The 17,577-nt window shown below is 35.3% G+C and overlaps 1 protein-coding gene across 1 annotated transcript in view; it reads left to right on the top strand.

The window, feature by feature from the left end:
- Positions 1-17,577, top strand: part of LOC134655122 (cleavage and polyadenylation specificity factor 73) — a 39,288-nt gene that overhangs the window by 7,618 nt on the left and 14,093 nt on the right. Inside the window, exon 8 of the mRNA XM_063510582.1 lies at positions 5,279-5,454. Within this exon, the coding sequence (XP_063366652.1) occupies positions 5,279-5,454 (176 nt within the window). The remainder of the gene's footprint in view (positions 1-5,278; positions 5,455-17,577) is intronic.

The following is a 17,577-nucleotide window of genomic DNA, read 5'->3' as shown; positions in this document are numbered from 1 at the left end:
ACTTCGTAGCCTAAATAATCGAGCTTCTTTTCAAAAAAATGACATTTGGTTATATTTAAAGTTAATTTTGCGTTTCGCAATGAAACTAGAATCTTCCGTAACTTAGCTAATCCCTCGTCTATGGATTTAGCAGGGGATAATAAATCATCCATATATGGAATAGCGAGGTCGTACCGATCCTTTCCTAATGCTTTATTGACCATGTGTTGAAACACAGCCGGGGCATTGACCAAACCAAACGGCATACGTGTATATTGATAATGTCCGTCAGGCGTTACAAAAGAAGTTAGGTGCATTGAGTCTTCTGCCATAGGTATCTGATAATACCCCGACTTAAGATCGAGACTCGTGAAATATACTTGGCCACTTAAACGGTCCAGTTGGTCGTCAATAACTGGCATCGGATATGAGTCCTTCACCGTTTTCTTATTTAACGCCCGGTAGTCAACACATAAGCGGTACTCGTTGTTTTTCTTTTTTACTAGAACTATCGGACTTGCGTATGATGAGTTTGATTCTTGTATGATTTTAGCCTCCAGTAATTCGTTTATTAAATCTCTGACAATCAAACGTTCACTATACGGTAGTCGATATGGTTTATATGAGACCGGTGAATTATCTTGCAGAGTGATGTGCATATCCGTTACGTTAGTCATACCCAACTCATTTAGATTTAATGCAAAACAATCCCTGAACTCGTTAATTAAGTCTAACAAACCTTGTTGTTGTTCTGGTGTCAAGTCTTCTCCTATATTGAGCATGTCTAATGTAATCGTGGTATGATTAGAATCGCAAAAAGAGTCACCATTTGATAGATTTATTGAATTTACCACAAATTCATCGGGTTTATGATTTTGCATTGTTTTTATATTAATTGGTATCATTTTAGCACGCGTTAGAAGTCGGTCTTTTTTTAGTAAAACATTTTGGCTGATAAATGACATCACCGGGATCTGCCCAAACCCACCATTAATATGATAAAATCCTGGCAAAATCATGAATTCTTCGCCTTCTTTCTGAGAAATACTTCCGGGTACATAGATTAATCCACTATAACTACTATCGCATTGTACTTTTATAACTCTTACATTTTGTACTGTAACATCCTCAACGTTGCGTACAAGAATTTTATTGAATTCAGAGTTTTCGGAGAAAAGTACCAGATTGGAGCTCGTTTTGTAAACTATCACTTCAGGCATCTCTGTGACATTCTGTCCAACTAACAGATCCGTGTTCAAATATTGGTCAGGAACAACATATGCTTCTGTTTCCATTTTGACGAAATCTACCATTATATCGAAACAAACCCTACCAATAGCTTGTAATGTACCTAAAGCGAATCCTTTCAGTATAGGCATGTCTCGTGTACACATTTTTAAATTCAATTCTTGTACTGAACTTTGTTTTATTACGGTGCATTCACTACCGAAGTCAATAAATGCAGTCCTTTCTTTATCGTTAATGTAAACTATTTTATTATAAATTTTACTACGTATATTTTGACCTGTAATACATACCTTTTTAATTACAATTTCTGTATTGCCCGTGTTTGAATTGGTATTTGTATTCAAGTTTTCCGTACCCCGTCGACAATATTCGGGCAAATGTCCTAGTTTACTGCATTTAGTGCATTTGTGGGGATTTTTACGACAATTAGGCGCGATATGTCCAGGTTCGGAGCAGTTATAACAAACACGATTTGCTCTTTGACTAGTTTTATGTATTTCATTACTTTTTAAAGAGGGTGTTGATGTTTTTATCGGATGATTCGGCTTCTTTACCTCGGTTCGGTTACTATTTCGTTTGAGGGCAATGCTACGTAAATACCTTAGCAGTTTACTAGGGCTCCTAAAGTTGGCCCCTTGTGCATTTAATTTTATGTTGAAGTCGAAAATTCCATGTATTATGCAGTCAACTGCTTCTTTACCTTTTATATTGCAGCGACTGACTAATTTCGATTTATCGTAAAAATATTCTTCGAGAGATTCCTCTCGTCTGCTTGTCCTAGCCAACATTTCAGAAAGCCTATCAGCGTAATTACGGTCATCTGGAAAACTGCGAGACAATTTGCGTTGCCATTCCTTCCACGAATATCTAACCGTTGAGAGCCCTTCATACCATCGTTTTGCTAGGCCCGTTAGTTTTGGTAGTGCATGAAAGATGGTTTGCTTATCACTCCATTTATATATAGCTGCCGTTTCGTTTACTTTTCTCAGCCAGTCTTTGGTCGACTGAGTCTTTTCGCTGGGGTCGAATTTGGGTATAACGTCATGCGAACCTATGAAGGTATTTTTACCGTGATTACTAATTGCATTTATAAATCTCTCCATTACACTTCCACTCTTACTAGAAGACGCCCTGCGAAGTTTGCGCCTAGTATTATAGCCACGCCGTCTTGACGGAGAACGGGTTGATTCAGAACATGACGAACCACTGTAGCAGCTACTCGAGGTATCATAACTAGAGGTATTATCGTTAGTATGTCGTTTGTTTCGACTGGAAATAGATGTACTAGTTGAACTACTACTAGCTCGGTGAGTACGCCGTCCTCTTATGTGCCGTGATCGACTTCGGCCCATACGGCGTGAATTTGAATGCCTAGTAGACGAGCGATGACGTCTTTTATGCGCCCCTCTTCTGTTCCTAGCGCACGCCGCAGATTTATCACGGGTAACATGTCTTCTAGCTTTCTTAGTGGTGAGCGTTACTGAAGGACTCCGAGTCCTCTTACGCCGAGTATTATCAGGTAATGGAGGGGTATAACGATCACTATCCACACTAGACATAACGGCAATGTCTACTTTCATACAATACATAATTAATTCGTTTTAGTAATTTTTTTGAGAAAATTGGTAGTTAAGGGACAGGATAAAATGTGAATTCATTAGTAATATGCATTACAGACTTAAAAACCATTAAAATCTAGATGTACAATGTACATAACATTCCGATAGCTATAACGAAACTATGTTAAGTCGACAGTGTATATGTATCGTATATATTGTCCTAACGCACGGCCCTTTGTTCGATTTATATTATTATTCTTAATTTATTGGGTAACTAGATTATTATGCTACCGTTTTATGTATAAAAATGCCACTATTGATCGTGCATCTTAAAATAATGATTGCGTTCTTTTGTACATTTACGTTTAAAGGTGTAATCTTTCAGAATGGGTATTAAAACGAGATGGAATGCAACGACACGACACGACACACTGCGTTGAAACAATGCACTTATATGCAAAACACGCGAGCGCAAGCAAGACGACCGAATGTCAGCCGCGCTTGTCTTTCAACCTGTATTTACTATAGGTGGCGTTTGCCTTATTTTTACTTAGTTTAATACTTCAAATTGCAAGTGAATTTGAGTTTTATTGTCATTGAAATAGAACTTCTTTTTTTAGCATACTCTTGTTAACATTTATGCTAACCTACAAAGAACTTAAAATAAATAGTTTTATTGGATAAGTATCTTAAACTCCTACGAGTATAATATCGTAGTATGTGTATTGTAGTGATGTTGCGACAATGAGAGAAAAGGTTAACTGGAAGAGTCACCATACAGGGATAAGATCGCCTTTGTTGTATTTAATTTACTCTGTAACTATGTTTCTCGTGTTTTTATTTCCATGTGCAATAAAGTATATACATACATACATAAACACCATTTATTCTGCCTCGTTATTAAATTGTTATTGAATGTCTATAAATTAGGATTGTTCCCAAATAATGTTTTAAATAGCACGGGTATATGTATAACCATACGAAACAGAATGTAATTCATTCAAAACCAAATTAATCGAACGATTGCTTACAATCCAATACATGCCTAAATTAGGATTTGCTCCCGGGAAATACCGAAACCGAAATTACTAGTTCAGCCATCCCTACTACATAGTAGATACATACCTACGTACAACATCTAAGTATTTTCCTGCTAAAAAAAAAAACATATGCACGAATCTGTAAAATAATCTCTTTGTTCAATGACTTTGAACTCATTATTACCAATTACGCAATCTATAAAAGAAACCTTATTCGTAAAGTTTTAAGGTTTATTTTTATTATAGCATCTTTAAAAAATATATTGTGGGTAAGCACTTGACTTGTCGTAGTACCAGCGTATGAATAAATAAATGAAAGAACTGATGAATTGCCGATCGGAACATACAGTTCTGTTTATATCGCTATCATTTCAATAAATAATACCGATTAAGTTTCATTCCCAAAATAGGTACTTCACGGCAAATATGACAGTTCCTTTACAAGTAAATTCAAATGTACATACCAAAGCGATGATGAGCGTTTTCAGTCGTCCTACACTTCTGATTGTTAACACTGTTAATAAAACAACTATGTATGTAAAGATATACAAACTATAATCATTAATCAGAGCCTTTACAGAGCAGTATCTTTGATATTTCTTCTGTTTTTCCCATACACTTCACCGTTGGTTTTCCGATACACCCACAGATTAAATCGTCCTAGTCTCCCATTTTACGTGTTGCCAGTGCAACCTCTATTTTATTGCCAATTACAATTACATTTAAATTAAACTATTCTCTTTTTATGTTGATATTGAAATAAAATTGATATTTAATTTTAGAAATGCTCACAAATAAAATTCTTTATTTCAGACTTTTGTCCATAAGTATTACATACTACACAAAACTTACAGCTATGTTAGTAACACAAAATAATATAAATACTTACAGCTATGTTAGTAACACAAAACACTTAATAAAATAATATAAACATTAAACTACAGACCACGAAAATAAAGACGCCACGAGTATTTTTTGATTCAGTTAAACAACGTTGCATTGCATACAATACTTTTTCTACGACCGAGCACTTACTTTGAAATAAAATTGTAAATTTAACAAATATTTTTCATTCAAGATGTAGCAAAAAAAAATGGAGGGTACGGGCGGAAAAAGAATAAATGAAATTAAAAAAAAACAATGTCTATGGTTCACTTATTTGTCAGAGATGACATTTAAAATAAGGTTGGCAACCTTGTATTTATTTCAATATTTTTTAAGTGGTCATTACACGAAGTATCGTAAAAGTGCCAAAAAGATACTGCGTGTATGCACAAATGCTTTTTTTAAGGAGACTAAAGACTTGTCTTGACAACCTATAAGGTGGTAGGGTTTTAAAGGTGTGTGCCGACGACCCTTTAAATGACAAATAAAAGTACGGGAGTAGAAAAAAGATATATCGGCATTTTTAAAAATATTTTTCATAGGTTTTACGTGCCTTATTTTTTGCAGACGAATACTGGTCCCTCCACCCCGAGCTGCATGACGTGCCGATCTACTACGCATCATCTCTGGCCAAGAAATGTATGGCCGTCTATCAAACGTATGTGAACGCCATGAACGACCGCATCCGGAGACAGATCGCCGTCAACAACCCCTTCGTGTTCCGACACATCTCCAACCTCAAGGTGAGTCTGCACCGAACAGTTTGTTGACTAGCAATCATCTAAAGTGCAAATATTTTATTTGATTGTTATTATAGTAGTTTATGCAACAGTGATATAATAAGGGTTCTTAAAATTCAAGGGTCGAAGTTACAAAACGAGACGTAGTCGAGTTTTGTAAAAAAAGACCCGAGAATTTTAAGAACCAATTATGAGCTGTTGCATACATTACTTTTTCTATGACAGCTGCAGCAAAAAAAAAAAAACAAAGAGTTATTATTAAAAAAAAAGAGTTATTATTAAAAAATGAGTTATTATTTAAAAAAAATTGAGTTATTATTTAAAAAAAAAGAGTTATTATTGTAAATGAAAACATACCTCTTTCAATCAAGATGATCGGAACTTGTATCTTTAAAAAAAATAAAGCAGTTGTATTATACTCATAAGATGACTGCTAGCAGTCATCTTATGAGCCTATAGACAAAGCATTCAAATGACATTGCTTTAGATATCACTGTCAGTCATTTAATTGACACATTTAAGTGCTGGAGTAGAAAAATTAATTTAATGGTACGATTACAATTTGGTGCCGTGACCAGGATTTTGTACATAAGAACCAAATATTAATTATTTGGGTCAATCAACTATTTCTTGTTGTTATTCTGTCCCGTCAGCGAGTAGACAATAGTAGCATAGATTGTTAGAAGAACTGCTGTACCATGTTCTGAAATATGATGCGGAAGGGTAGAAAGTAACACCACTATAGTCGGGTAATTAATGAATACTTTAATAGAAACTGTTGGCCTTATATACTAATTTACATCCTTTGTCTGAGTTCAATCATGTGGAAAATCGCAATGAATCATAATTGTGTCGTCTCGAGTTACATTGGAATACCGATTATTATTGAAGCGTGAAAAGAATTATAATTTATCTATTTGTCAGCTGATCAGCTGTGATCAGCTGTGTGGCCTCACTACAACTCTCTCCTTTTTTTTGAGACAAAAATAGTACATTTATAGAACTATTTTTGGTTTACAAATATATGTACTTAATTCTATGGTATACATATTGGTTCTTAAAGATTAAATTAACAAATCTTACTGCTACCTGGATACATAATTTGCTTACATGCCTATTTCTAACATTACATTTTTAAGATAGCTATTGAATGCATTGTTGCACTAACATGTAGACATAGACATTTTTTTTATTTAACACTCTACGGCTAAGACTATTTTAGTTTGTGTAGAAAATAATATAGGTATGTGTGTATATATATATATATATATATATATATATATATACATGTTTATGTTTGTGTATGTATTTATAATATTATACTGTATGATACTATGACATATGTGAAGATAGGTTTAATGTTTAGGCTAAATAAATACTTGGGTAATATAGTATATATTGAGGAAATAAATAACATGAATGTAATAATTTTACTATAAGTAGGTAATTTTACTATAATTTTACTATATGTGTTTATCTTTACCTACATGTTATGCGTTATAGGACACTCTTTTACTTATGGTTCCTTATTTGGATGGCGGCATGTGCTTAGATCTTAGGTTTTATCTGTTTTTTGTGTTTGTATTTATTTTCTTTTTTTTTTCTTTTTTTTTTTGTTTTTTATTTATACATGGTAGGGTTTTGTTCGGTTTTTATGCATCAAATATTCTTTTTTCTGAAACTAATATTTTAACATTTTCACCTTGATCTTAAATTACCGTTAATAGTCCCGTATACACTGGGTCCATTTTATCATTATATATATATATTTTCCTTTTTCACTAATACTAAATCTCCTGTTTTATAATTTATGGGATTGGTTTTTACATCATAATTAGTTTTTCTTGATAATTTTGACTTAATTAAATTATTTCTAGCATCCTCTTGGGATTTTTGTAATCTATACTTAAGTTCTATGGGATAAGAGTTAAAATTATAAATGGGTCTATTTGTTTTACAATATTTGTTATATATGATTACGGTTTAATTTAAACTGTTTTTTTTTTTAGATGCCGAAAAGTATTAAATAATACTTTTGATAATATGTTATTGACAATATAAAGGTTTCATAAAATGTGTGTGTGTGTGTGTGTTTTTTTTTTTTTATAATGTGTTCTTTACTGAATGCTAATATTTGTACCCTGATTTTGAATAACAGTAAATGGCTCCTTTATACATTGGGTAGTTATAACTATGTGGTTACAAAGAATTTTTCTACATTGATGACGAACAAACTCTAACTTTTAAATTAAGTGGGTTTTATTTTATTTTATTTTATTCATTTTTATATTTTATCATATGGACCTATTGTAGGTATGGCAAGTAGATTGTTAGGTACTTATCTTTGCTAATTCTCTTCGACATGTAAACTATTCATGAATTCACTTATTTATTATTATATTCTTGACACAATACAACGTGTATTGTATTCATATTTTACATGTAAGGTATTTTATGTGATTATTATTTTAATCTTTATTTATCTTTCATCTTAAGTTAGGTTTTTATTTTATAATATGGATATAAAAGTAAAATATAAAACTATTATTATTAATTATTTAATAAAGTATGTATTTTTTTTTTTTTTATTGTTATTTACTTGATTTATTTATCATTATCTGTAATTTTAGGTATTTATTTATTGTAAGTATTACGTTTAATTTAGACATGGTTAATGTTCTTTGTTTTAATTTAGTTTTATTCTTAAATATACCTATTTAGTTCATAATTTATTTAATTATTTATTTATTTTCTTTTCTATATTGACTGAGTTGTTTTTTATTTATTTATTTAGTGTAATGTTATATTTAGATTTTCATATATTTTTTTTTTTTTTTTTTTTACAGGCTGTTTTTTTTTAACACATGTTTATATTAATAAACATACTATGTGTCCAAGGACATTCATGCTAGGTAACTCGACCGTATGATGTCTCAAGGATTCAGTGTTTGGTAGTAAAAAAAAATCTATCCTAATAGTGCTATAGTGTCTATTATTTTCCTGGGTATTTTCTTCTTTTTAATCATAATTCTTGCTCGTGATTTGTGGGAAATTGTTTATTATTCCAAGAATCGATCGCTAATGAGCCATTTTGTAATGTCTACATTGTGACCTAATAATGTAAGCTGACTTCGTGATTCTTGTCACCTGTCTTTTAAAAAGTACACGGCGCCTTTTAATAGCGCTCTCGGTCGGCCGACCCTTTGTTTACATACAACATATTTATTAAGGATACAAAAATTCATTATTTATTATTTATTATAGCGCGCTAATACATATTACGCGTTAATATGTATTGCCAGACAGTTGTTTTCACACATCGGAACAGCTGTAAAAAACTTTCCGTGTGCCCAAGGACCGCTGCAATTGAGAGCTCGCTCGAATTGTCTAGGTTTCAAGGGTTATTGCCTGGTTGTATCCTGGTGTACCTTGCTTACATTATTTATTTCCACGAGCTTCCCAGTTTTGAAACAAAACCATCATTTTGAAAACTTAAAGCATATAAGAGTCGCAATAACTTTTAGGTGATCAGGCTAATTGTTTGTTTGCAACACTTATCTGATTTAGCTCTCTCAATGTGTTATTTATATTTTTCCTTTCTTTTTATTTTATTTCTTTCATTATATTTTTTTTTTATTTTTATAGCTACTCGTATAATACCTAAATTTTGCTTTTATCATCACTGTAGTATGGGACAAGATCCAAATTAAACAGCTGATGGCGTATGACTGATTTATTACATCTCATGCATATCTTAAAGTACCCACATTATGTTTATAAGTATACCCACTACATCTCCCTTCTTATACAATGCCTAATCAAAGGTCTTCGAACTTTACTGTTAACCTATCATGCAATATAATACTAGAATAAACCTTATACAACAATTGGTACACTTAATTAATAAAAGAATACATATTACAACATACCTACTGTCCTTCCCCTTATACATTTATTTTTATTTAGTTGTATTATGCTATTTCAAATTGCAAAACAAAATAAAATGTAACTAAGAAGAAAAAATACATGTTATACTCTAACAGTAATATTAGAGAAACAATAATGAAATGATCATAATAATTAACTGAACCATTTAACAAAATCAAGTTACTTGTAAATAATGTAAATATTATTGAATATTTTCCTTCGAATAATTAATATTACATTATAAGGAACAATGGAATTTAGACCTTGAGTCTCTAAGTTAACGTTCGAAATGACTTAAACATAAACTTCACGTTTGTAAACAGTACAGTGCTAAGTGTCATTTAAGGAAAATTCATAAATTAATACCGTTGAGGCGGTTGTACTACTCTGCCACTTCGAGTTACATAATTCCCATTAGCCGAAGTCGATGGTTGCGGGTCGGGCCTGGTGGTCGCGGCACTAGTTGCCGGCCCTCGAGGACCCTGAAACTGGTCCCAGTCCAAATAACCTCGCGTATGGCCACTGTTAGGTTGACTACGAGCAGCTGATTCGCTGGTTGTGTCTGGGACTTTCAATATGTGCTGACGGTTCCTTCTGTACACTCCTCCATCGTTAGTTCGTAGCCAGTACGAACGTCCGTCTTGAGCTTGGTTAACTATTTGTGATTTTACCCACTCTTTGTTTTGCTTCACGCGTACCGTATCGTTAGGATTTAATTGTGGTAAGGCCCTAGTGCCACGATCATAGTTTGATTTGTAATTATTTATCCTTGCGGATCTCTCGTCTTTAAATAAACGACGATCAATCGTTCGCGGTTTCAATAACGCATCTGTTACCGGTAAACGTGTTTTTAAACTTCGACTCATTAATAATTGAGCCGGAGAGTATGTTTCACCTGTCACAGGTGAATTTCTGAAATTTAGTAAGCCGAGGTACCAATCACTCCCTGTTTCGTAGGCTTTTATCATTAATCCCTTAATTGTGCGTACATTGCGTTCCGCGAGACCGTTCGATCTCGGGTACAGAGGTGAACTGGTGACATGGGCAAATTCCCATTGTTTACAAAATCCTTTAAACTCCATAGACGTAAATTGTGTCCCATTGTCGGTGACCAATTTTTCTGGTATCCCATGCCGACTGAACATTTGTTTGAGTGATTCAATTACGGTACCACTTTGTAAGTTATTTAAACAACTTATTTCCACAAATTTCGAAAAATAATCTACCACCAATAAAAACAGTTTACCTTTAAACTCAAAAATGTCCGCCGCCAGTACCTGCCACGGGCGCTCGGGCACCTCGTGCGGCTGCAGCGGCTCGCGCGCGGGCGCCGCGCGGTGTCGCTGGCACGTCTCGCACGCCAGCACGGCGCGCTCCACGTCCCGGGCCATGCCGGGCCACCACATCACTCCGCGCGCTCGCCTCTGGCATTTATCCACCCCCAGGTGGCCCTCATGAACTCGACGCACCATCTCTTTGCGTAACGAAGCCGGTATCACAATTCTCTCATTTCTAAATAAAATACCATTTACATCGTGAAGCTCGTCATGCACGTCCCAGTATGGCTTCACGATATCCTTGACCTCTCTTTTGTTATAGGGCCACCCGTTATGGTAGTATTCACAAATCGCCATCAGGACGGGGTCCCTCAACGTGTCCTCCTTTATTCTGCCTAGCATTTCGGGTGTCGCCTCCACATTATTATATAACATGTTAACGTGCACCACTACATCCTTACACACATCACTATCGACGCCCGCCTCGCTAGGCGCTCTCGACAATGTGTCCGCAATAAACATCTCTTTTCCGGGCTTGTAGCGGAGATCTATATTATAATGCTGCAATTTTAAAAGCATGCGCTGGAGGCGCGCCGGTGTTTCATTAAGTGGTTTTCTCATGATAGCTTCCAGCGGCTTATGGTCGCTTTCCACACTAATAACACTATGCCCATAAATGTATTGGTGAAATCGAGTGCACCCGAAAACCACTGCGAGCAGCTCTTTCTCGATTTGCGCCCAGCGCGTCTCCGCAGGCGTTAGCGTGCGCGCCGCATAGGCGACGGGCCGCCCGCCCTGCATCAGACACGCGCCCAGGCCACGCGAGCTCGCATCTACTGACACACACACCGCTTCATGCGGCGAATAATATGCTAATACTGGACTACTACTTATTTTTGACTTTAATTCTTTGAACGCGTTGTCATGAGTGTGGAGCCACTGAAATTGAACATTTTTTGCTAATAGACTACGCAACGGTGCCGATATCTCTGAATATTGAGGAATGAATCTCGAAAGATAATTAGTAACTCCCAAAAACCGCTCAAGGTCTTTCTTATCAGTCGGCTTTGGTAAGTTGCTTATTGCCTTCACCCGACTATTATCTGGTTTCATACCATCGGCATTAAAACTGTGACCTAAAAAAATAATTTCAGGCACCTTGAATACACATTTATTTTTATTAAATTTGACCCCATTTACCAACGCCCGTCTCATAACTTCCTTTAGTCGATTATCGTGTTCCTGTTCAGTTTTTCCCCAAATCAAAATGTCGTCACAGTAAACCTCTACCCCCTCCATTTTAAATATTTTTGACATTTCATTATGAAAGATTTCAGGTGCACAGTTAATTCCGAAGGGCATTCTAATGTACCTAAATCTACCCTCAGGAGTTGAAAACGTACAAAGCTTAGAGCTTTCCTCATCTAAACGTACCATCCAGAAGCCATTTTTTGCATCACATTTAGAGAAAAACTTAGCCCCCGAGAGATTACTGGTTATCTCTTCCAGTGTTGGAAGTAAAAAGTGACTTCGTTTTACTGCCTTGTTTAGATGTTTAGGATCTAAACATATACGAAGTTTATTATCCGGTTTTTCCACTACCACTATATTTGAAACCCAGTCTGTGGGACCATCCTCCCTTACAATTACACCCAACTTAACCATATTATCGAGTTCTTCCTTTAAACGAGGACGCAGTTTCAGAGGTATTTTTCGCGAACAGGCAACCACCGGCTGTACAGTCTTATCTAATTCTATTTTACATACTGTTGGCAAACATCCTATGCCATCAAATACTGATTCGTCAATTTTAACTTCTTTAATTTTCAAACTACTGTCAGTAGAATCACTAGTTCGGACAATAAAATTCAAATTGATACATGCTTTTAATCCCAACAAATTATTACAATTCACCCGCAATACATAAACTTTTTGTATTATTTTCCTATTATTATTACACAACAACGACGCATTAAAATAACCTACTACCGGCAATCGCTGCTTGTCGATTTGTCTCAGTACAGTGTCACTTTTTCTCAAGTTTTCCGTATTAAAACCTGCCTTTAAATATGAATTTAATGACATTACCGTGGCAGCCGCACCACTGTCCAATTTGAAATTTATATCCACGCCATCCACACTAATCATTTCCGTCCACGACTCGGTACACTCGGCCGCATCAATATTAATATTGTACAAAATAAGCTCACCAAAGTCCTCGTTTACATCACCGTCCTCGTCACCGCCATCACCGCCGACCATCTCGCGGACTTGCGGCTGCACAGGTCGCACACGACAACACTTCGCGAAATGTCCAACCCTATCACACCGATAGCACGGAATCCCCGACGCCGGACACCGGTCACTCACGCTATGCCTCAAGTCACACTTATCGCACACATTATTTGAGTAATAATGTCGTGGCGCTTGGCGTTGAGGCGCGCTCCGCGCCTGGCCGCCTCGGGCGCCGCGGCCGCCGCGCCACCGGCCCCGCGCCGCGGACGCGCCCGCCGCCCGCGCTCCGTCGCGCCACAAGCGCTCCACCGCGCCGCCGCCTGCGCCGCTCGTCGCATGCTGCACACCGCAGCCCGCCGCTTGCTGACCCGCTCGCTCTGCCGCTCGACACCAAGTTACGGCCTCCTCTAAACCTAATGACGTTTTTGCCAGTAGCTTTTCCTTCATTTGTACATCTTTTAAACCACGAATAAGTTGCGTTAATATTAAGCTATTTTTTAAACTGTCAAAACTACAATTTTTACTTTTCGCTTTTAACACCCCTAAAAACTTATCAAAAGTCATGTCCTTCTGATATGTCTCAAAAAACATATGTCTTTCGTAATTTATATTTTTCTGTGGATCACAATAATCACTATATTTTTTACACAAAACGTCATAATTAGATTTTTCAGATTCGGCAACATCTAATTCCTCGTAAATTTCTCGGCCGTATTTTCCTATAACATGCATGAACAGTGCGCATTTCTCTGCATCCGGAACAGATGCCTTATCTGCGGCAATCAAAAAATATTCAAACGACATTTTCCATTCTCGCCAATTGGTAGCCATATTGCCCTCTTGTTGTAAAGGCGCCGGCTGTTGAATAGCCGCGTACACATGTTTCGCACTCTCCGTTTTCTCAACCATTGTATTAATATTATCCGTCCTTTAATACAACAATTTACGCACTTTTATGCACAAAAACACACTTAAAACCACACCTGACACCATGTAGTATGGGACAAGATCCAAATTAAACAGCTGATGGCGTATGACTGATTTATTACATCTCATGCATATCTTAAAGTACCCACATTATGTTTATAAGTATACCCACTACAATCACATTACGTGTTGTGAATAATTTCTAGTTTTATATATATTTTTTTTTAATGCGTCAAATGTATAATTTTTTTTTTGTGTGGTTATTTATTTTTCTTGTTTCTATGTACTCGAAATTTTTTAGATGACATAGCATATGTTGCATGTGCTTCCGTATTGGGTGACGTGTGACGAGCACGCGTGGCGCGGCCTTCACAAGTCTGGTGCATTCCATTAATCATATGTTTAAGTTGATTAGTAGTTAGTGTTGATATGTTTGTGTTACTTTGTATGTTTTGTTGTTGTTGTTTACCAATAGGTAATTTGTTGGATGTGAATATTGTTTTTCTAATTAAATTTTTGTATTATTCCTTATATTTGGTTGTTATAAGTACTTATATGGGAGTGGTGAGTGGCTGATGGCATTTTCTTATTTTTATGCAATAATTCATTAGTTATGTAGTAGATTCGCGGATTGAATATTATTGATATATAAATGTAAGTTAATGTATGTTAATGTAAGATTGTTATTATATTTTAGATTTAAAACAAAATATCTACTCAGATTGACTACATGTCATAGAAAATCGTTAATCAATAAAAAAAATGAAATCAAATTATTAAATTGAACAGATAATATTTAAAAAAAATAGATTATAATTCGCATTAAATGGTATTAAAGTATATGTAAGCTGAAATTATTTGACCTAAAATAATAATAATATTCTGTGTAAGTAATGTTTTCATGTATAAAATAATAATGTGTTTTGGAATAGTAATGAAGTGCTGACATATAAAATACTTCTATTTTACCAATAAAAGTTTGATTGATTAATTGTAATAGTGATATGATTTGATTGGGGTTTTTTTTTTTTTTTTTAAACACGAAATTAATTTGTAACTGGTTAAGAGGGCCTTTGCAAAAATATATTAAATATATGTTACCTATTGAAAACCAAATGGTGTGAAAGCTACTTTTTTTTTTTTTTTTGTTAAATTGGATAATAATTTGAAAAGACCATAAGTGATGTTGTTTAATGTGTGGAATAGTAGATTCTAGTGTTTGTCAGCTAGTCAAAGTTAATGTTAGGTTAGTTTGTTAGTGGTTTTGTCTTTATCTTGGGAAATGGGTTTTGTTTTGAAATGTTAGGTTAGTTTGTTAGTGTTAGTGTTAGTGGTGGGTGGTGGTGGGTTAGTGGGTTGTTTTGTTTTTACTGAAGCTAAATGATGTTAGTATGACGTCAATGTTAGTGTTATTGTCGAGGTGGTTTTTTTTTTTTTTTTTATGTTGTGGCCTTTAAAATATATAATATACTTAAGTTAATTGCAAAAATGGGAATAATGGAATGCACCCCCGTGTTAATTATTTAATGTTGCTGATTGTGTAAAGTTTTTTGAGTTAACCATGCGACGCGTTATATGTGTATTGTTTGTTTAAATTTTTGTTTATTTGTTTTAATTAACGAATGATGCACTGGTTGAAATTATTGATGGATATTAGAAAATGTTTTTATGTTATTACTTGTTTTATTTTAATTAGTTGTTGATATTTAATTTTATCTATATGTATGTTTTATTACTTGTTTTATTTTAATAAGTTGTTGATATTCAATTTTATCTATATGTACATATATAACCATTTTTTTTTTTACTGTGAAAAATATTTTTTTTTTGTTTACTTTAAAATTAATTACTTGTGGTTAACTGGTGAATATGTATTTATATGTATATTTTTTTTTTACATGTATTCATGTGTTGTTTTTCGTCATAAAGTAGTAATCGTAAATTAATTAAAATTGTATTAATAGATAAATAGATAGTAGAATTTGGAATATCGCTCGCAGACGAATCTGCATATTTAAAGAATAGATTATACATTATTAAGATTATAGATCTATCTTCCCATAGATAGATAAAGTATGGATTTGATTAATATTATACTTAATGTTAATTTTAACTGATAATTTTAATAAGGCGAGAAGAAAAAAAAAATCTTTAGTAGTTGGTGTGCTTGCTTACTTGTTAGTTTTCATATGTTTTTCCTTCGTCTTCCATGGTTTTCGATGCTGTTTTGGTCGTCATGTTCGCTTGGCTGCGGCATACTTATCGGCTTCGGTTCTGCTTCCTGGAAGTGTTGACTCTGTTATGTCCATGAGGCGGTTGGTGGTCTGGCCGGGTTGGTAGTTGGGGTCGACGTTGAAAACCAGGTTGTTTTGTGGCCCACTGGACTGATCTTGTTGCGGTTTTCTGTCCCGTGGTATCTACCGTTATCGTTATCGTTATCATTGTCACTGTGCCGCTGTCAGCTTGGCTAGTGCTTGCGCTGTTGGACGCCTCCTTCGGAGCGATGATGACCTTTCCTTTTTGGTAGGTTTTAGCGGGCTGGCTGTCCATGACCTCGGGTTGGTGCTTGGTTCGGCTTGGCTGGGCTGGTCGGCGCGATCTTCGTTCGTGTATTTATTTTATGCTGCTGGGCTAGCTGGCTGACTGGCTGGCTGGCTGGCTGGCTGGCTGGGTGGCTGGCTGGCTGGGTGGCTGGCTGGCTGGGTGGCTGGCTGGGCTACTGGGCGGCGTCTAAACTGGGGCTGCCTCAAGCAGCCCGACTGGCAGGGTCGCCATGAAATATGATGCGGAAGGGTAGAAAGTAACACCACTATAGTCGGGTAATTAATGAATACTTTAATAGAAACTGTTGGCCTTATATACTAATTTACATCCTTTGTCTGAGTTCAATCATGTGGAAAATCGCAATGAATCATAATTGTGTCGTCTCGAGTTACATTGGAATACCGATTATTATTGAAGCGTGAAAAGAATTATAATTTATCTATTTGTCAGCTGATCAGCTGTGATCAGCTGTGTGGCCTCACTACAGTTCTACTAAAATGCTCAGTAGGTTAACACCGGAAATAATAAAAATAGTTTGATAAACATTCCCATACTATTATTAAAAAACATTCAGAACGGATGACGTCAGTGATGCAATGCAACTCACTTTTGCTACTTAGTGGCGAGACAGATCATAATGCTATCTCTTTCATTCTTGGTTGGTCAACAATTTGTTGAAACGAGTGACGTCACGTGACGCTTCAACCAATGGCGTTGCGTTTCGCTCACTAGCTTTTCGCGGGCAAATTTTTGTACTTTTTATTTATTATTTTATGCAATTAAATGATAATTTAATAATGGCAATGCATTTGTAACATGATATAACGGCAAGAAACATCCGAATAAAAAATATTTCGTTCAAATATAAACTTCATGCTTGAGGCTAATTGTGCCTTCGAGTTTGACTGTTAAGTAGGTGGCGCTGTACGGCACCATATACTCTGTGGTAACAATTAGAAACGAAAATATTTGGTAATCAACATAAAAAACAATGGTATAGCTGGTCAACCAAATCTTGACAGTAAAAAAAGGCGCGAAATTCAAATTTTCTATGCTACGATATCCCTTCGCGCCTACATTTTTCAAATTTGCCGCCTTTTTCTACTGTCAAGATCTGGTTGACCAAGTATATATGGTATGGTGGTGGTTTGGTAAATATGGTATTTGGAAAAAAACATTTATTGCTTAAAATATATTGCACATTTCAATACACGTA

Source organism: Cydia amplana, chromosome 16 (genome assembly GCF_948474715.1).
Source record: "Cydia amplana chromosome 16, ilCydAmpl1.1, whole genome shotgun sequence".
In the NCBI taxonomy this organism is placed as follows: domain Eukaryota; kingdom Metazoa; phylum Arthropoda; class Insecta; order Lepidoptera; family Tortricidae; genus Cydia; species Cydia amplana.
The sequence above is the reverse complement of the archived record's forward strand: the minus strand, read 5'-3'. Positions and strand labels throughout refer to the sequence as shown.